Here is a 21,042-nt window from a genome sequence, read left to right as displayed (position 1 = left end):
AGACAGATTCACTGACATTATGTACTGGCACTTACAGTAACTACAGCCTGTCTTTGTTCCATACAGCAGAAATAAGAACATGTCTGGGCTCCAGCTGAATGTATTGTACAAATGGTAAAATTAAACTGAAATAGTGTCAAACACACTTGAAGATAGTACCGCTACAGTCACCTCTGTGCTGCTCAACTCGTTATTTTACATTCATTAACACCAATATCCCAAATCCAACATCTTTTTGACATTTTTTGGAAAGATTAGATATATAGTAGATATGAGAACAGACAGAGCTACAGCTTATGTACAATTATTTCTAGGGTAGGAGGAACAAATCTCCTTACAGCCTTCTGATAGTAAGCATCCAACTGTTTCTTCATAGATTCAACAAACTCAAGTGAAAACATCTACACAATGATGAACCCCATTGGCCCTGGTGGAAACAGACCTAGTGTGAGTAATGTCATTTTGTTCAATTTTGACCCTGAATAAATAAAGGAATAAATAAATAATAAGTACATTCAGATCAATGCCCTTTGTAAATTCTAAAATGTTGTTTTTCCATAGTTCCCAATGGGACCAGGTCCTGATGGGCCAATGGGTGGAATGGGTGCTATGGAGCAGCATCATATGAACGGATCACTAGGTGAGTGCTGAAAGACACTTAACCTAACCATATACTGTATATTAGTGCTTATACATTAGCAATGAATGCAGCATGCACTTAGTATGAGCTCCTCAGTGAAACCGGCCGCTTTCTGTGGTGAACCTTTAGAAGTAACACTCTGCCCTCTTATGGCTGGTAGAAGAAGTGTTCACCATCCTCTGAATATTGATCAAAGCGAAAACAGATTAGCGGGGCGGTAAGGAGGCCAATTGATCTTGTAGATAGGTGAGACGTGACCAGGGAAGCCAGTGAAATTGGTCTTCATCTGTATCAGAAACAAATAGCTTAATTAGAGGCCATTACCTGTTAGGAGGCAGACTGTTTCTACTAGAACTGGATATCCTGAACTGATATATGTTGACTTGGGTCAGTTAACCATTACCTTATAATGATTCAGTATTCTCTGATCACAGGCTCTGGTGACATGGATGGGTTGCCAAAGGTAAGACTGACTATCTGTCTGTCTGTATGTTTGTATGTATGTGGATCTGTCTGTCTGTGAGAATTTTTATCGTTTGGTTTCCTCTGTGTTGTAGAATTCTCCTAACAACATGGCAGGCATGAACAATCCCCCCGGCACTCCGCGGGACGACGGCGAGATGGCAGGCAACTTTTTAAACCCATTCCAAAGTGAAAGTGTGAGTACCAAAGGATGCAGCACACCTCTTAAGCTGGGAACAAATTTGAAGATGCTCTCAAATACTATCTGACTGTGACAAGGCTTGGCCCATCACATACCTAATAAATTACATCTGCAGAATAAGCCGCGTTTCGACCAAAGGTTCCAGTACTAGAGTACTTCATTACTTTATGAATGAAGCAGTACACAAGTTGAAGCATCTGCGCTGTGCGTGTTTGAACAATCAGCAATGGTCATGCCTTTAAACCCCATCCCCGAAGTTCCTGTATTTCTGAAAGGGACTTGGGGGGGGGGGGTCTTCCTGAGACTTAATTTAGATCCTGGTCGCTTTGGTGGAAACGTGGGTAGAGTTCCTGAAAAGCTTCTTAGTCCCTGGGGAAAGTTCCTGTGGTCGAAACGCAGCTTAAGTCACTTCTGCTCAGGTTTTCACAGTTAACCCACTTAAAAAATGCAGGATCACATTCCGATATTGTCCAAATCATAAGTTTATTTGATATACCTTTGCTCCATCTGGTTTTTAGACTTAATTATGGGACATGTTATTGAAATCCTAAACCTCTGTGCACTGTGAGATCATGTGATGTGCTTTATTTTGCACAGACTACCAGTACTGCTGAATCTCCTCAATCTAGATATGAGTCCTCATGGCCAAATTGAGTTTATAATCAGTCTTTTTATATTGTGCACTGTGTTCCCAGCTTCACCCAACACACTCTCAAAAAACACAGCATGCATAAACACGAGCATGGAAGAGAACCACATAATATGCTTTCTCTGCTGCATGGAGAGAATGACATATAGTGATTAATGTGACACTGACATCAACATTTTGCTACAGTATCTTCACTTTGATCTGAAATTCCCTAACATTTTCTCCTTGGGCTGGACTATGCTTTGCTTGCTGCTGGTTTACTGACATAGAAGATCAGTTAGAGAGGGTTAATTGTTATGTGTAACATATACTCCAAAAGGCTGGTGTACTGGACATGGCATTTAGTTCAGTTAGTTGTATTGCTTTTATCTTGAACTGGGTAGTATAAGAAGTTTAAAATAGTATTGGCTTATCTTTTCTCCCCTCCCTCTCTTTTTTCTCTCTTTACAGTATTCACCCAACATGACGATGAGTGTGTGATTTTTTTTATTTTATTTTATCTTTTATTTTATTTTATTTCTTTTTCATCTCCCCTTATCCCAATCTCCCTCTCCCAATCCGCCCTGGTGCGTCTTGCATTACCCTCTTCCCTCCCTAACTCCTCCTCCTCCTCCTCGTGGACGGTGTGCTGTGCCACACAGCCTCTGGGGATGCCCCTGGAAAGCAGGACTCCCCTCAAGGGCCCCCATCCCAACGCGTGTAAAATGGGTGTAAGAACATGAAACAGCCTCCAAGCAACAGGAAGGGTCTCCTCTCCGCTTCTTCTCGCCTGCAGGGCCTCGTCGTGGGCCTAGGACAGTGAGAGCCCAAAAACCTGCTCCAAGCCTGTCTCTCCCAAACCCAAAACCTGCCCTCATGGGTGGCATTCGATCCCAATCGAGCCCCCTCTGCATCCACCACCACTCCATTACATCATGCTGATCATAACTTATGAGGGCACGCAGTAGTTGACTGACAGGGGCTGAAAAAACCCCTCATTCAATAACTCTGCTCCGCTGGCAGGGATGATAAAAAAGAAATGAACTGATAATGTTATTTTAGGACAAGAATGGTTTTCATTAAATGTTTGTATTTTTGTTGATGATGATAATATTATTGTTATAATTTTCATAATTGATATTATTCTACTAATGTAGTTATGATTTCCTGTAAAGGGCACATTTTATCTCAGCAGCAGCATCAACAATGACAGAATAAGCACACACTCGAAAAATGCACAATGATTTTTCTGTTTACATGATTTTAGGTATTTGATGTTTGTTTTGTTTTTGTCACAGTCAGTCTCACTTCACATACCTCTCCTTAAAACCGAACTTGTAGCTTTGTCTTTGCTATCTAAACGTTTGTAGCACCAATTACATAAACTTCCAAAAGTGAGAGTAATCTGAATAATCGACTCTTTCCACCCAGTAGTTTGTGCTGAGGCGTTATTATCTGGGCTAAAACTATCCATACAGTAAAAGCAGAGCTTTTCTCAGAGCGTTGCTGTTTTCTGGTACAGTGTCTGCTGATACACCTGAATAATCGGACGTCTAGCTATCTTGTCTTAATAAGCACCCCTAATCATACTATTCTGTGTTGTTACTGCGTGGGAATGGCTGTGATGAAATCCTGAGATGATTGTCAGGACATGTGTCATTTCTCATTCTCATTCAGTAACAGAGAGAGAGAGAGAAAGCATTTGGATCCTCTCTGTGGATTTGGTCTTGACTGTAAATACAACATATTTAGCTTGTATTGTGGTTGTTTTATTATGTTATTTACAAGTTGTCTGTGAATCCTAAAATGTGGCTCCTTCCCCATCATCACTTTTGTTTGATTTCAACCTCACCGTGGACTCCAAGTGGCACTGTTTTCCTCCCAGGACTCACTCGTCTCTCGCCAGTGTCTTCTATGGAGTTTGAGACATAGTGGTACCTCTGATACACTCATGGAACCTGCGTTCTTGCTTTGAGTTTGGATTGAACTCTCAGATCTTGTATGAGCCACTTTCTTTGCCCAGACAAGACAGGCTCAATAACTGTCTCATTGGAGCTTCCATTGACCAGTTCCCTCAGCCAGTCCCATATATATGGGATAATGGATCCAGAGTGATGGGCGGCTGCAGCAGCGCTGATGATGGGAACAGAGTGATGCACCTTGGGGTTAACAGGCCCTGCAGCCACATCGGTCTAAAGCGAGGAACAATAACAGGATACTTTTTTAATGGATATATTTGCATTTTTGTGGATTGTTTTCAGCAGATTGTTTTTTATTTTAAATATGTTCAACGGGAAGAAAATTTAAAGCCCACAGAATCTGCACACAAAGAAAAGCATAGTTACATATTACGCTATTTAAATTGTTTCTTTCTGTATGTTATGTGCCCTCAGCTTGATCAACTCTCTGTCACTGTTTCAAAGGGATAAGTTATTTTTAATGGCATCATACTCACTCACACTCACTTCATGGCTGTGTTCAAACCAACAGTAACTTTACGACAAGTGTAGCCTCTATGGGTAATGGTGATGTACTTATCAATTTTCTGATATATCAATGTGAACAGATTGTACCCAGGGTTCAACCGGGACATCTCCAGGATTTGGCCTAACTATCAGTGGCCTGAGAAACACTCTCTCCAGTGTTCTTTCAATGTAGTGACACACACCTCCTTTCTTTCCTCCAGTCCCCTCACCGAGCCCTCTCCCCTCCTCTTTAATTTCCTTTTTTGTAAATACTGTATAATGCATTTTGATATCATTGACATGTTTTGATATGTCAGTCACTACCAATGAATACAGCTGAAAGTAAATTATAAATAAAACTGTCCATGTTTTTTCATTGAGAAAGGATGCGCCGACTATTTGGCTCATGTGGCTAAATTTCCATTAAAGTGTATAGAATACAGTAACACAATAAATGCAGGCTGTATGCTAAAGACTTGTGTGGCAGGGAGGATAGGACAGAGAGAGGACCGGACAGAGAGAGGCAAACGAGGATATTGAAATTATTTCTCTTGCAGCTGTGGCGTCCTCACTCTGCCCTTGTCTCCTTATGTTTCAGTCAAATGTTACTATTGGCCTTCAATAATCATTTGGATATTTTTTTTTCCAAAGGGCACCTTCTCACAAAAAACATGTGACCTCATATTGCAGTTTTTAATATGAAGGATTTTTATCAATGTAAGAAAACTTTTAAAAAGGAAAAAAAATACTTAAGAGAACCTCATTTTAAATTAAGAATAGATCAAAAAGTAATACATATGGGGGAAAACTGTGTCCTTTGCTATTCGCTCCTGTAATAGCGTTGTATAGATTGAAGCTCTCTCACTGATCCTCTCTCAGTCCTCTGTGTATATCGATCGTTGGCCATCTCTGTACTTCTATTGTGATGTATAATACTGTACCATTAGGAAGATTTGCTGGTTGGGCGGGGTGGTTATGAGTCTGGGAAGGGTGGGGGATTGAAGGAAAGGGGATATCAATGATTCTCCTGTACCGTTCATGGTCCTTTCTGATGACACGGCAGTATTCAATATGAAGCAGTCTGTCTCTTGGGTTTGCTTTGTATTTCATGGTAGGATAGTTCAGAATCTTGTCTTAGGGACTTAGGTGTCTTGTGTAGGTAATAAAGATGTTCTTTGTATGTTTCTTTATATTGTAAAGTTTCTTTAGACTGAAAGAAAAACAGATAATTTGCTTATCAAAAAAGAAACAATGCATCAATAATAAATGTCATTTGATTTTTCCTTGTTTTGAATCTATTCCTCTGTGCTCCAGACTTACAGCCACTGTTGTATGCACTACACGTCGAGAAGCTACAACTTTACATTGTAAGAAAGGATCTTTTGAACCTTGTTTTGCTTCTTCAAATCCTGTTAATCTTTGAAAACAGTCAAGAGACATTATTATTTTCTAATTTACAGTTCTAATTGAATGTCCTATCATATTTAATAAACCCTTTGGAAATTTAAGGTGACAGATTTTGGCACAATCAAGTGCTGGTCAAAGGTTAATTTATAAGAATTTGCTGCACATAAATGGCTGGATAAAAGGTGTGCTCTTTTATGACCATTGGTTTTTGGACCTTACCTGTCCACACGCGCTTCAAAGAGATTAAAAATTAGATTCTGAAAATGGTGTTTGAAGTTTGGGTTAAACCCACCATCACAAGTCCAAATTTGTGATAAATTAGTCAATTTAATCTATCTTTTAGAGATTTCTATTTTCTAAAATAACCAAAAACCAGAGGACATATTAAAGTCCTCCTGTCAATAAACCTATGCCATTTTTTGTGAGAAGGTTAGGGGTTTTACTTGAAGGCGCTTTTAAATTCTAAAACATCAAACAGTTTTACTTTCAGAAAATAATTTTGTACTAGTCCGAATTATAAATATACTTATCTAGTCACAATAACAGATACAAAGTCGTATGTAGCTTTTTTTGGTGAATAGTTGTCATCTCTTTCTTTAGATAAAGGTTATGCGGACTAATTTTTCGTACTTACAAACTAACACACTGAATGAGACTCATCATGAAGTCATCGGCCATTTCATTAGGTACACCTGTGCAATCTAAATCAATCCAATACAACAGCTCTGCTATAAATTGTACTTTTTGTTTAAGTTTAAACATTTTCAGTTTTTGTTTACATTGTCAAACAAAACGTGATATTTCTACTTTATTAGTATTACTGAGGTCGTATTTAGTGGTGGTGGGGTTGTATTAGGGTGCATTATATTGACTGGTGTTCCTAATATTTTACCCCCCTCATGTATGTTAATGGGGTGGACAAAATATTAGGATCACCATTCAATATAATGCACCCTAGTACCATCACCCACTATGACCTCAATAAAATAATCTGCATAAAGGGTGCACAACATTCAGGACATGAGCTCAAGGTTAACCGGAAACAGCTTGTTGGGAAGAGCTACAGACAGCGGCGAAGTCAGTTTGATGATCATCGCCCACAATACATTCAGGCCCCGCGCATATTGTTAACCAACATCAACCTCACTTCACTGTGGTGAGCAAAAGGGGGATCTTGTCCAGGACCAAAACAAGCCTCTGAAAACACTATTTGAAGGTAAGAGGGAGTCTACTTTTGATAAATTGGGCTATCACACATGACGATGTGATATTGCACTCTACCTGGGGCTGGTATACGCTGTAGTTCGTTGCAAGACTTGATAGCAACAGTCTCTTAATGTCCACTAGCATCGGCTAGCTAGATGACGTTAGCTTACTAGTGCTAATGTGCTAATGTCAAGTTGCTCGGCTAACGTCGGGAAGCATGGACTGAAAGCAGCCTGCTAGAGAAACTTCTGGAAACAAGTTACAGACAGCTTGGTAACTCTTATCCTAAATATACTGTTGGTGACGTGAGTTGCCATTACGCTAGCTTCTAAAGATGTCTCGTGTTTTTTTTAATTCATAGCAAACCGCTCGGGTCTGAAAGGTTTATGTGATGTTATTGTAGGTAAATGGGCTTGTAGCAGTACGATGGTAAGCTACACTGTTTAATAATAAAGCGGTGGATTGGGATTTTAATTAACAATGGGACGCAGGTTTGGGACATTAAGTTAAAGATGTGAGTATGGTTAGTTGCAGTTCTGAATCTTTTAAAGGACGGGTTCACTATTTTTAAGTCTGTCCCAAATGAACATTGAAACGGTTTTTTCTTGTAATAATCATTCCGTACGTATGTTTATACCGGCATGTTCATATCAAAAGATCTCATCATAATGCCTTAATAATGTAACAGATGGCGGGCAAAATCCACAAGCAACCTGGGGCAAATATGAAGCCTCCAATTTAGTCAAGTCAGGTGACTTGACTAAATTGGATGGCTGTGAACCTGTCTGTTAACCTTATCTCCTAGGGCGTTCTCATTATGACTGAAAACGAGGAGACCATGGACACCTCTGATAACCATGACAGTGTGCCATCAGCAAAGAAAAACGGACGAACCTCGTTGCTGGACAGCGGAGAGGATTTTGAGATGTTGGATGAAGAGGACATTGACGATGACCCTCCTCCTCTGGAAGATGCCGGGGGTGGGAAAGGGAAGAGCCCAGAGGAGTCTGGAAAGACAAATGCAGACACAGATGAAAACCCTCCAGGTCAAGTGGAAGAATGGCTGGATGTACTAGGTATGTGGCACCATGTCTGATTGTAGAAAGAAATATTTCTATAGAACATATTGCAATGTTTACTTATGTGCTGATAATGGGAAGGTGGTCTAATAAAGGTGGTCACTATAAGTTGGTGAAATGTTAATGGACTCAGGGAATCAGACACACAGGGTCTCACTCACAGTGTGCACACAAATCTTTGCTCAAGCCATGCAGATGTTTTAAACTAAAATTTGGGATTCATCAACATGTTCTTACTTGATTTTGTTCTTACTCTGCGAACAAGTTTAGAAATGCCTTAGACAATACATATACACACCAATAAAAAACAGTTATTTAAAAAAAAATTGGGCCTCAATACACATTTTAAAGTGAGATTGCTAATATTAAACAATTTATTTCCTAATTATAAAATTAATAGCTAAGGTATTGTTATCAATAAATCATCACCATAAATGTAATGAAATTATTAATGTATCAAACCACTTTTAGATGATAAAAGCTCATATGAGAATTTTCATATTGGAATGGGAATCGATTAATTTCTCCATCTGATTTGGCCGTGTTATATGCAGCTGTTAAAGCAGCAGCCTGGCAGTTCAGTAGTGGCACAGAGAGCGGTGCTTTGCTTTCAGTACATCACATCCTTTTGTGGACAGACAAAACACGATGCACACCTGTCAAAGCAGTAGAGATTTATTTAGATCAATTCCACAGATCTACACAAACTTCTTTATCAGCTTTTTATTTTATCACAGATGTATTGTGTGGTAGTGGTGCAATAGGTATACAGGTTGTATACAGGATTCACAATTGGGCTCATAATGGTGATGCCATTGACATGTTTAACTGCCAAATCTGCCTTTTCTGGCTTCTGTTTCTGAAACATTTGTATTTATTTAATTTATTATAAGTTTTTCCAAATTTTTACCATCACAGCCCTTTTCGACAGCTCTCTCCACTGCTGCACCGCTCCAACTGAACTTTCCTTTTATAGAGAAATGGGTTATGCTAATAACTATTAGCGGGCATATGTCTGTCAATTTGGAATGATTCAGAGTCACTAACACACGCACAGTAGTAAGAAAATTGGCTTTGCGCATGTGTCATGAAGGCAATGGTAATTTTTAATACAAAGTAGAAACATTTCCACATACATATTAGTGAATGAGGTCTCTGTAACAAAGTGTTGTGATTCCCTTTAGCAAGGCTTCTGTCATTGGACAGTGATCAATGGTGTATTTAAGTATTATGCCGAAAACACACTGAAGAGGGGTGAATAGCGTCCTGTGGTGTGCTGCCATGCAATTTCAATGGAAACCTGCAGCGGTCACACTATGCCACACTTCCCCACCACTGTCTGCAGCGAAGTGTGGCCAAAAAAAGTTGGGAATAGTTATATTACTTTTTTTATTTATTTATTTATTTTTGGGCTTTTTTGCATTTATTTATACAGTAACTGGCAGAAAGGCCTACAGGAAACTAGGAGAGAGAGAGGGGAATGACCTGCAAGATATAGGTCCCTGGCTGGATTCGAACCAGGGATGCTGCAACTACCTGGCATGCACTCCAACCACTTGACCACCAGGCCACTCCGTGGAATAGTTTAGCTTTTTGCGGAGAATTGAGGCAAGAGACAATCTGTAGCCAATCAATACACAGACTCGTCTGACACGTTGACCTGTTTTTTAAATAATTTCTTCCCGCCCGAAACAAATTAAACAATGGAAGATAAACTTATTGTGGCTGTTTTCTGCACACCCCAATACGGTACGACAACCCATTGTACAATTATAGAGATGCAGAAAAAAAGAAGGCTGTATGTACAGAGATCTCCAGTCTGCTTGGTGTGACTGGTGAGTTTTGAACTGAGATGTTATGTGGGTCAGTATTTGGATAATTTTCATGCACTAGCTTGCCTTTCTGCTTCAAGTTCAATACCCACCTCGAATACAAGTGATAAAATAGGCTTTTTATGCCAGGCGCATAGGTGATATCATGATCACTCCCAGGTCCGGAGGATGGCATGCACCAACAGACGTGCAGATAAGTGCTTTACCTCCTCAAATACACCTTAACAGCAAGAACGTTGTGTCTCTCCATGGCGCAAATAATGTCTTGTCAAGGATCTAAACTATTTATAAGAATCCCTTTCCCATTGAAAAACATCTGTTTGGCATCCTTTCTCACTTCAGAGAACAGCCTATCAGATATGTCAGCAATGTTTTTGGTGCCCATCAGTAGTTTATTACTGCAGCACACAGAATGACAGAAATGAAAGGTCACACTCCCCCGCCGCCGAAAAATTATATTTTTGTGGTGTGCCACTTTTTGCTGCTCTTCAGTGTGTTTTCAGGATAATTAATTTTTCTGTGTCTGTCTCCAGGTAATGACCAGCTGAAGAAAAAAGTCCTGGAAGCAGGGAAAGGGCGAGACAGTCGCCCACAGAAAGGACAGAAAGTAAAGATTAATCTTAAAACGTACCTGAAGGACGGGATTCTTGTAGAGGAGCAGTCTGAAGTCTCTTTCACCCTGAGTGACGGGGATGTCATCCAGGTAATAACTGACAAATTGAGATACTTTTCAAACAGTAAATAATAGTCTCTTGTTCTCACTGTAGAATATGCATAATCTTCTGACCACGGTGAATGTCACATGTATGTACATATCCTTGTCTTACTTCAGTGAAACTTCTCATTTCAGGCACTGGATCTCACAGTGCAGCTCATGGAAATGGGAGAGAAGGCTCTCATCCAGACTAATGCTAAATATGCATATGGTACACGGGGCAGGTAGGCCGTGTGTTTTATTCTAAGCCCTAAAGGTTGTCAATCTTATCCTGAAGTTGGAAAACAGCTCCATATGTTTACTTGCTGTTCTGAACCCTTTTGTGATGTACACTTTCACTTCGGGCATGTTACAGTTGAAATTCCTTGTGGGATTGATGTCTCTTGTTTCACTAACTCCTGAACTTAACTATGCGTCTTCCCCTTGCAGTCATGACCCTGAGGTTCCCCCAAATGCCGAGCTTTCCTTAGAAGTACAACTGCTGGAAGCTACTGATGCTCCAGACCTGGAGCTGCTGCCCCCTGCCGAAAAGATTGCCCTGTCCAGCCATAAAAGAGAGAGGGGCAACGTTCATTATCAGCGTGGGGACTATGCTTTTGCTGTCAACTCGTATAGCATTGCCCTGCAAATAACAGAATCTAGTTCTAAAGGTAAGATGCAAACCAGGGAGTTAAGACTCAGTGAAAAGTTAATCACAGTAGTATCTTTTTATTTCCTTCTTAGTATCTTTAGTATCAATATGGAAGGGCTTCTAATGGGTGGAGGAGCATTGCACACAACATGTTGCTTATTTTCTTATTGTGTTTTTGGAAACTGACCTTGAAAGCAAGACATCTTACATGGTCAAAATAAATCTGGTGTTCTGTCTTAGGTGTTGATAGACGCCAAAATAAAGATTGATCTGATTTTCATTTTTGTGACACATTGATGGACATTTAAATTCCTGTTTTTTGTGACTTTAATTTACTGGTGTTCTTCTTGTTTATGTTGTGATTTCTTCTGCAGTTGACATTAGTCCTGAGGAGGAGAATGAGCTGATGGACGTGAAAGTGAAGTGTTTAAACAACATGGCTGCTTCTCAGTTAAAACTGGATCATTATGATGCAGCGCTTAAATCTTGTGTCTCAGCTCTGGCAAACCAGCCAGAAAATATAAAAGCACTTTTCCGCATGGGCAAGGTACACATTGTTCTTTCTCGTGTTTTGTCATGTTCTCTCTGTTAATCTCTAGCTGATAGCTTCTTTAACAAGTATGTGTTCTCACTCAAGGTACTGGCATTGCAAGGTGAATATACAGAAGCCATTCAAACTTTGAGGAAGGCACTGAAGTTGGAACCAAGCAACAAGGTACTCCTCCCTTTCATTTTTTGCATGAGGAAATGTCAGTACTGTCTTATGGCCAGTAGATGGTGCCATATGGTAAAAAATATCACATCACATAGTAGCGCAAGGTCAGGTGAACTGCTGATTCATCATTTCAGAGTATCTGTTTTCATGTTGTTGCTGTAAATAGGTTTATCCTGCACCCCAGCCATATCTAATTCCTAGATACTGTTTCTGTTCTCCTGCTCATGCAGTCAGGTATATGTGGTTCTTTGGCTGCATGAAGCCATTTGGCAGAACAGAGCTCTGTGTGTGGGCTTCTTGGATCTGCTATAAGCTGCAGCAGCATGGTACTCATGCCCAGAATCCCCCACTTCAGTCCTACACCAATCTGTCAGACAGCACATGGCCTGGCCGCCACTTCAGCTTTTAGTCCAACACATGCAGTTTAAATGCAGTGGATTATCACAATCTGTAATAGTTTACCTTAGGTAGATTCTTAATGGGCTCATGTGTAGTTAGGAATATAATCGTTTGTGTATCTAAAGTAAAAAGGTTCATGTTGCAGATGGTGTGCACTAGCAAGCTCTTCGCCTGGCAGAATCGTGCTTTTTCATAACCGTCAGTTTTTTGTATATTTGCAAAGTCTATACGTCAACACACTTGTTTAAACTGGTGCAAGATTATTTGTTTTAAGGTTAAAACATACTTGCCTCTTAGTGCTGCACTTATTAAAAGACTCGCTAAATAACCTCATGTTCTAACAGCAAGAGCAGCGGGTGTGCTTCTGTAAGAATACCAGAATGTTCCCATTATAATCAATGGGGCGGTTTTAAACATGCGCAGGCGTCATGGAGTGACAAGATGACGCGGTATCTTTCTTTTCTTGAAGCATTGACAGACACACTGTCTGCATTTTTTTTACACTGGAATCAGCTCTTCACGCCCTCTGTCTTCCACCTCAAATGGATAAGACAAGATTTATTTGTCTGTGCTTTGTTTACTTTTTGACTTGACTGTTCCAGTATAGACAGCCTCAAACTGTCTCGGCACAGTATTTGTACACATGGATGCTGTTAGGACAGGATGTTACATGTTTGTTCAGCCAACTTTATCCTTGCCCTGGGCACAAGTGAGCGTTGTGTCATTTTTGTCGTTGTGGTGGGTAGCTGATTGCACAATAGTGATGCCAACTTGCCAAGTGTGCCCTGCTCAAACACTCTGTGGTAAATGTATCCATTATTCTTAGCAGTAGATGGGAACAGGCAAATCCTCAGGGTATAAACTTGTACAGACGCTCACAGACTCTCCACTCCCCACAGATGTTTTTAAAGGTAGACTGTGCTCAAATATTAAGTTACTATTAAGTAAACATTGCTTTGAGCTCCATCAGTCTTACTGAAATGCATTTCCAAAGCATAAACATTTTTGTTGTTTCTGAAATCAGTGGTTTGCTTAGTCACTCACCAGTTAAAGAGCAGAGAAGTGACTCAGATCTGAGAACAATAACTGAACCCATATCCTGGAATAATTATGTGGATGTGGGCTCAATGGAAGGTTAATTTTGTGATGCAAGCCTGTGATTTCTTGTAAGATGACATCATACGGAAAAATAAAATACTAGCTGTATTTATTTTTAAAGGATGCAATGAATGACCTCGCTGAGAATTTTGAGGGCCCGCTTCATTCATCCATTATTAGCATGTCTGTTCATATTCCCTTTGAAAGGATTGTTAGTGTCATTTTTCATGCTCCATTTGTCATGTCTCTCCTGTGTAGACTATCCATGCAGAGCTTTCCAAACTGGTGAAGAAGAACTCGGAGCAGAAGGGAGCAGAGCAGGCCATGTATAAGAAGATGCTGGGGAACCCGACCAGTGGCAGCAGCGGTTCACAGAAACACCGGGCCAAGTCCTCATGGGTGAGATTGTCATTCCCTGAGAAAGCAGATGTGATAATTAAAAAAAAAAAAAAAAAAAAAAAAGTATCCCAGCTTCACTCTGTTTTGCTTTTCCATGATGTCACATGATGTTAAAAAATGTTCATTCCTTTATATGGAAGTATACATTAATGTGACCAAATTTACTCTTTGCATTCACGTGCAGTCTGTATATGGATATCCTGTGTGGATGAGGAAAAACACATGTAAATGCACTTAGAATGCACTATGATCGTAATGCGATCAGGTAGCCAGACCACATCTGGAGGTGGTGTAAATGCAAAGGCTTGTGGATCAGTCATTATTCAGATACAGATTGCATGTTAGTAACAGGTGTAAATGGTGCCTGTATATAATTGTCAAGTGAACCTTTGTAAGGGGGAAAAAAGGGGAAGTGTCAGTAACTTATGAATATTTTATGGGATGTGCCGTATTGTATCATTCATGTTAATATTGGTATAATATTTATATGATCAAAAAAGTTGATATTATGATAATGGCAATACTCTAATTTGGCAGCATGATGTCATGCTGTTATGCACAGCAACAACAAACATTGTTGAAAGTGAAAGTAGCGTTGTTGATAGCTCCATGGTGGAGGAGTTAGTTCCAAATAAGGAACTGACTTCAGTAGTGTGGAAGTAATATGGTTACAAAAGATCAGATGTACAACAAACCACGGTACTATATAACAAGAGAAGTGGACTGTAACAACAAAAGGGGGTAACGCAACACATTTATTTTACTACCTCAAGTTTAACCACCCGGCTGAGTATGAGGAAAGCCTTGGAAATACCCTGAAATACTTGATAATGATATATTATTTAATGTCATATTGTCCTCCCCATGTCTGATTGATATCTTACTTTGAGCTTTTTACTGTATCATGATATTATGAGACCTACAGTACTTAACATGTAACCCTCTTCTCTTTTGCTTCTTTACTTCTTCAGGGTCTCAGCTGGAAGTGGTTATTTGGCGCCACTGCAGTAGCCATCGGCGGTGTAGCGTTATCCGTTGTCATTGCTGCTAGAAATTGAACCAAGTCATTAGTGATGGCCTGACCAAGTCCTGCAATGTGAGAGCCTAAACAGAGAAGCGCATATGGCAGTGCGTTCTGACCTTTGGTTAAGGGGGTTGGATATGTCAGTCGGTCAGTTGCCTCTTCACTGTCACTCACCTTTCTCTGCTATGTTTGAGAACTGTGTGTGACAAATAATAAAACATCAATATTTGCATATGGGAGATGTATTTCCAACCTTATAAATGTGTAGGTTTATGCGTATCTGTCACATTTCCAGAAAGTTTTCTTTTGCTGCCATTGTTTTTGTCTTTGGTAGATAATGTTGAAAATGGACTAAAATGAAAAATTATTTACTGAACTATTTTAAGAATATTTTTCCCACTGAAAATAGCTATTTTGACATGGTCCTATGTTATGCTATAGTTTTGAAGCATATGATTGTGCGGTTTAAATTAGTTATTCCTGTTCAACAGACAATATGTGATTTCACTGTTCTTAATTATGGTACAATGTTTCATGTTGACCGGTGTCATGTAGAAGATGCATTATTTGAGGTCCAAACGATGGCAAGATACTCGACTTGTGTGCTTTTTCACTCTTTCCCCCTTTCTGCAGACTACTCATACACTGAGTGACCAGAAAAGTGGAATCACCTGTACAATGTTATGCAGTACAATTGTCCTGCAGTACCTTATTAAAATATTCACTTTTTGTTGTCACTAGAGCAGAAATAAAAGAAACACCTCACAAAATAATCTAAATAAAATACAACAAGCTGCTCAGAAAGTACGATGAAATTGAATCAACAGCTATCTGACAGTGTCAGCAACCAAAATTTAACAGTTTCAAAAAGGCATACTGCTGCATACAGTACATATACATGACTGTTGTACTGCAATTTGAAGCTGAGGGGTTTCTCTATTTCTGGTCACTTCTGTATACATGTATTTAAACATCTGCTCAAGAAGATATATTGTACGTACTGTTCAGCATTTGTTAAATCAGTGGTTCTCAAAGTGGGGTCTGGGGATCCCCAGGGTTCCTTGAGAGGGTTCCAGGGGTTTGCCATAAAAAAGGAGTATATTTTACTGTCACTATAATTCCATCCATAATAACACAATGTCTGAATATATGACTATTTTGGTCATGGGTTTCATACACTTTCTGTAAAAAAACAAACCAAAAAAACACCTAAAAGCAAAGATATTGGGACAAAATCTTATCAAATCGGGGTCCAAGGTCAAATTTAGTTCAGTTTGGTTTACGGGTTGTTGACGTGCAAAAGAACCACTGTGTTGAATAACTAACTTATTGTCAGCAGAAGTGCAGTTATTACCTTTAAAATAAAGGCAGAGAAATGGTATATGGAGTTTCAGACATAGTTTATTTTTTACTTTTCAATTTCAGTCAACTATACCTCAATTTCTGATCACTAAGACCAAATGTTGAAGGATGACCCTTCAAGTACAATGTTGGGCGTGTGTGTTTATCTTTCTCCCTTACATTTTTTTTGCCTGTGAAATTTTCCTTGGAATGTTTTCCTTTCTTTAGGTGTTAATTTATTCCAGTGTTTTTGCTCATTGCTAAGTGTGACACCACTGAATCTGTAGCGTCTCTAGAATAAATGCTAGGCCTACAGAGCCAAAAGTTGCATAAGCTCTTACAAGTTGGTGACAAACTAAATAGACATATAAGTTGATATGAGTTCCTGACATTCCCTGTATTTGTTAATTTTATATCTATCACAATAAAACATGTCTCACAAACTACTTTCCTTTTTCAGCCACTCATTTGTACTGTATCACAATTTCTGCCATTATTGTACATCACCCCAGTAATTCTTTAAATTATTATCATGTCCTTAAAGTATTTTTCCACATAAAAATGAGAAATAAGACCGCTGATTATTAATATCTGATAGACACATTATTCATTATGTCGAGTCATATTTGTACAGCTACTGCATTAAAACACTAATTGTTTTAAGACAAGATGACTAAAAGTCCCAACGTCCCTAATTCATTTGGAATTTACGTTTCATGTTTCATTTGTGTACAGCTGGACATTCCCAAGTTTTGTGGTTATTCCCAAACTGGTGGGGCCTTTTTTTTCTCCAAACATTGACGTTTCACTGACGCAATCAGATGACTTATCGCTTCCCTCTCCCCACGCATACTGATGTACAACGCTCATTCCTTAATGCTGTAGGCAATGTGTATATAAATATATATATATTTGTTACCAATACATAACTATAATATAAAAATGTAGAAAATGCCGCTACACTTTATGAGCTGCCTACGACTTTAGATGTAAATTAGCAAAAGTCGATGACTAATCATCAATAATTTATTTTGTCTTTAATATTATTATGATATGAATGCAGACATTTAAGTGTGTGTTGTTTGTTGTTTTTTTTCTTTTGTTAAACGTACACATGCGGCTATATACAGGGCTTCATTGCTGCTCAGTGACTTCACCAGCAGCCGGTCATTGAATATTCATTGAAAAGCAACGGGGAGTTTCTCCGGTTACGAGAGAGTGCATGCGTGCGCGTGGTGGTGGTGGGAACGGTAGCAAAGATGGCGGCGCTGAAGGAGGAGCAGTGCTACGGACTGTCCTGTGGAAGAGTGAGCAACGGCAGCAATGTCTCAGTCTTTCACGTCAAACTCACTGACAGCGCGCTGAGAGCGTTTGAAGCCTACCAGAGCAGCAAGGTAAACGGACGAGCTTTTTTTTCCGCCGCCGTGACATGTTTGGTTTCGCGTTTTAGGAGTCTGTGACAGGCAGAGTGAGGTCAGTCCCCCCCCCCCCCCGCTGTGTCTGGCCGCCGCTGCCGCCTTCATGCTGCGATATTCGGACACAGCAGGCTGGGTGAGCCGGGCTAGTTTGGTTAGATTAAAGTGTGTAATAGTTGAGCTCTTGACCGGCCAGGCTGACTTGATGCGAGGTAGCTGTGAAGCTCCTTTTTTTGTAGCTACACCCAGGCTCCCTTCACACACAGTGCTCGGTCATTTAAGCTCAGTGCTGCTAGATACTGATCTCCACTACTTATTTCATTGTATTATCTGGGTGTATTAGTTTTGGTTGGCGCAACAGTTTAACTGCTAACTTCCGTGACTACAATCTCTGTAACTCGGGATGAAATTTGACTGTAAACACGGACTAAGTTCTGTTGTGTGTACAGATATTTCCAGAAAGTTTGTAAAGCTGTCAAAACAATCTGCCAAACCTTGCTTTAGCTCACAATGTCTGTCGTTGGATAAGTCCCGTCTACAAACGGGATTTTTTTAATCATTTATTTTCTCTTGTTAACTCAACGGAAATGTTGCTTTGGTTTAGTATCTGATGACAACAGGGTGAATAATTGGGGAAAAGATGGCCATCTCCCCCCCTCCCCCCCAAACTCCCCTGCCCCCCTCCCCTCACAGGCTGCTACCAAAGGTTAGTGTTCAGGTTACAGCTTTAACAGTGCGACAAAGTGAATTAACAGTAGAGTTAACTTACTTTGTCTTCAATGGCCATGACTAAATAAGAGGTGGGGGGATCTAGTCTGGTCTCTGAAATGGCTCTGCTGCTTGCTTGGCTTGGTGTGTAGAGAGCTTTAAGTCTGAGGATGGCCATCTAATGTTTCAGTTTCTATAAATATTTGACAGGGAAAACCTGGCTGGCTAGGAAGCAGGGGCCTTATCTCCAGCGTCGGTGGCTGTGTACAATAGGACTGCAGCTGATAAGCCAAAATTATAAAATTGTGGCAGGCAATTAGATTGAATACTAGTTGTAGGAAGAGTCCTGATTTAACCAGTGAGTCAAAATAAGTTTGTCTCTCAACTCTTTAAAAGTATTGTCATTGCAGCTACAGTTAACAAAAACATTTAGAAATGTGGACACATCTTTCCAAAGAAAGGCGCATGTTTAAGATTGATTTTTGATAAATGTTTTGCTTTTTCAATCAGAATAAAATGCTTTTTCACTGAAACATGAAGCGTGCCACCAGAGAGTGCTGCATCGAAATGTCATTGCTGATGTTTCAGGATAGCATTTCAATTTTTTGGCTACTGACCAAAACCTAATATTGAGTATTTGCACATACTAGATATTTCTCATGTGAAAAAGTAGTATGTTAAGGTACAAAAAGTTTCACTCTTTTTTTTAAATTTCAAGGCTGTAATATTGATCCCTTATTTGGACTAAAACATGAAGATACAGTCACCAACATTTGTACCACTGCTGATCATTGTTAGTGCTTATGATTCAGAATAAGTCGTTATTTTTGATGATGAGGTACAACGATACACATGTGACTGTGTCATGCATCTGTCCAGAATATAATGCTGCTTATCCTTGGCACCATCTTTCCACTACGTCGTATTAAAAACATTCTGATGCAAATTTATATTCAAAATATGTTAGTTGTACACGTTCAAAAAATTGATAAGCTAGACAATAATTCTGTCCGCTCCGCTGGACTTTTAATTGTTGAGTGATTGAAGAGTCAGGTTGTAATTTTGTTTGACAGTTAAGGTGAACTTATTGAAAAGTACAGACTTGAACAGGCATACCTTGTGACTCGCTTAATCATCTTTCTCTGTTATTTGAGTCACAGTTTAAGTCCCAGTTTGACCAGATTCAGGCTATTGGGTAATCCAGTATCTTTGTGGGATTGAAAAAGGTGCTTGGCTTGTGGTGACGGCTGAGTCAGAGCACCTGGGTGATACAAGCATGCTCTGCATCTTTTTAGGGTATGTGTCAAACTCTAGGTTTTTGTTGGATAAAAGGGAGATGGTGAGATTGGATTTTAAATGTGGTACCTTGGATTCGGTCTATTTTTTTACTTATGCATTGAAGCACAGCAGACATATTAGTGACAGGACAATACAACATACTTGACGTTTCTTCATCACACACAAGGACCACACTGGCACATCTGCATAATTGTAGACAACAGCTACAGTATATGAAACTAGAGAACCATGCACACATTCACATTCGTGCACAATTATAGTGACTGCGGCCCAGTCACACCGGCATCACAAGATGACAGACGACGAGCGCACATAAAACCGCCCATTTTATCTGGCACTCTGATTATGCATAGGCGTGCAGGTGTACCACATGTCTAAATCAATTACATTATACTGTATGTGTTTATACATTACAGTGTGCCAGTGTACACAAAGACGAGTGCTCAGAGCCTGCACATATTTCAAAGTAGTTCATTGAAATTCACAGACAACAAACAAAGCCGTACAATATGACCGCTGAGCAGTGGCAAACAGTATTAAGCCTCTCCACCAACACAGACCACATGTGCACAAACGCAGATTGAGAAAAAGATGTCACGTTAAGACAGAACAAACTGCTCACATTTGTTACATGACGGAGTCGCATTCATTCAAGCTATGGGCTTTGTGTTGGTGTTTCTCTTTCCATGTTCACATTAGACCATGAAATATGTGAAAAATCTTCCCTGCGCTAAATAAAGGAATTAAACAAATGCCGGTAAAATTCAAGCTATGTGCAAAAATATGTGTTTTATTCCAACTCCTTTGCTTTGGCAGAGCTACGGGCAGGAGTTTTTATTTAATTTATCTCTTATACCAATCATTGTATAACTAGGTATGTCTCCTTTTTTTTCTTTAAAAAAAAAAAAAGAAAAACCTGGCGCCCCAAACTTGAGCTTATACATGCTTTCAGTGTTGCTTTATTATTATTAGCCCCTGGCTTCCTCATAAATCAAACACTGGCTGGCAACCAAACTCATGGGTGAGCTGGGAGCTCGGTAGAGGAAGAGGAAGAGAGCTGCAGAATGACCCATGCCTTTCAATGTAAAAGTTGTGGTATAGTCGAGGATGTAATTAGACAGAGCTGATAATGTTTATGACCTCACTTTTGCTGTCATTTGGGCTGCTATGCCAACTCTTCATCAAGATACTAAAATCAAGCAGCTCCAGACCAGCATACTGTACAGTACACAAGCTTTGATAAACTGTAGAGTCTAGCTAGCAACAGAAAATATATACAGCTGTCAATAGACTCATCGCAAATTCTCTACAGTATTATCATTTTCTTTTTTTAAGTCTCTACATTATGCACTGTTGTAGGAGATCGGTAGTACAAAT

At 39.6% G+C, this 21,042-nt stretch overlaps 3 protein-coding genes and 1 long non-coding RNA gene across 6 annotated transcripts in view; 3 read left to right on the top strand and 1 right to left on the bottom strand.

The window, feature by feature from the left end:
- Positions 1-2,732, top strand: part of ssbp4 (single stranded DNA binding protein 4) — an 86,466-nt gene extending 83,734 nt beyond the window's left edge. The window contains exons 13-17 of one of the 2 annotated variants that reach the window (XM_062423786.1): positions 377-447; positions 562-640; positions 1,075-1,103; positions 1,198-1,299; positions 2,595-2,732. In XM_062423786.1, the coding sequence (XP_062279770.1) occupies positions 377-447; positions 562-640; positions 1,075-1,103; positions 1,198-1,299; positions 2,595-2,675 (362 nt within the window). In that variant the 3' untranslated portion in view covers positions 2,676-2,732. Of the gene's footprint in view, positions 1-376; positions 448-561; positions 641-1,074; positions 1,104-1,197; positions 1,300-2,403; positions 2,543-2,594 lie in introns of those variants that run through there. The other variant, XM_062423787.1, reaches the window with a different exon arrangement.
- Positions 2,733-6,897: 4,165 nt separating this feature from the next.
- On the top strand, positions 6,898-16,690 carry fkbp8 (FKBP prolyl isomerase 8). The gene is made up of 9 exons (XM_062424978.1): positions 6,898-7,020; positions 7,816-8,086; positions 10,455-10,624; positions 10,772-10,860; positions 11,066-11,286; positions 11,642-11,814; positions 11,905-11,982; positions 13,738-13,878; positions 14,850-16,690. Exons 2-9 carry the CDS (start codon positions 7,828-7,830, stop codon positions 14,934-14,936), a joined length of 1,218 nt encoding a protein of 405 aa, XP_062280962.1. The 5' UTR covers positions 6,898-7,020; positions 7,816-7,827; the 3' UTR covers positions 14,937-16,690.
- LOC133985359 (uncharacterized) lies at positions 13,572-18,533 on the bottom strand. Its single transcript, XR_009925450.1, has 2 exons — positions 18,428-18,533; positions 13,572-13,894 (listed from the first exon to the last, which is right to left on the bottom strand). It is a non-coding gene; the product is annotated as an uncharacterized LOC133985359 (long non-coding RNA).
- ell (elongation factor RNA polymerase II) overlaps positions 17,498-21,042 on the top strand; it is a 35,289-nt gene continuing 31,744 nt past the window's right edge. For both annotated transcript variants that reach the window (XR_009925449.1, XM_062424976.1), the window contains exon 1: positions 17,498-17,637. Coding sequence is in view for 1 of the 2 variants with exons in the window: in XM_062424976.1 (XP_062280960.1) it covers positions 17,503-17,637 (135 nt within the window). In the remaining variant the exon portion in view is untranslated. The remainder of the gene's footprint in view (positions 17,638-21,042) is intronic.

The sequence above is a fragment of the Scomber scombrus genome, chromosome 8 (assembly GCF_963691925.1).
Source record: "Scomber scombrus chromosome 8, fScoSco1.1, whole genome shotgun sequence".
NCBI classification, from domain to species: Eukaryota; Metazoa; Chordata; class Actinopteri; order Scombriformes; family Scombridae; genus Scomber; species Scomber scombrus.
This window is presented reverse-complemented; position numbering and strand designations above follow the sequence as displayed.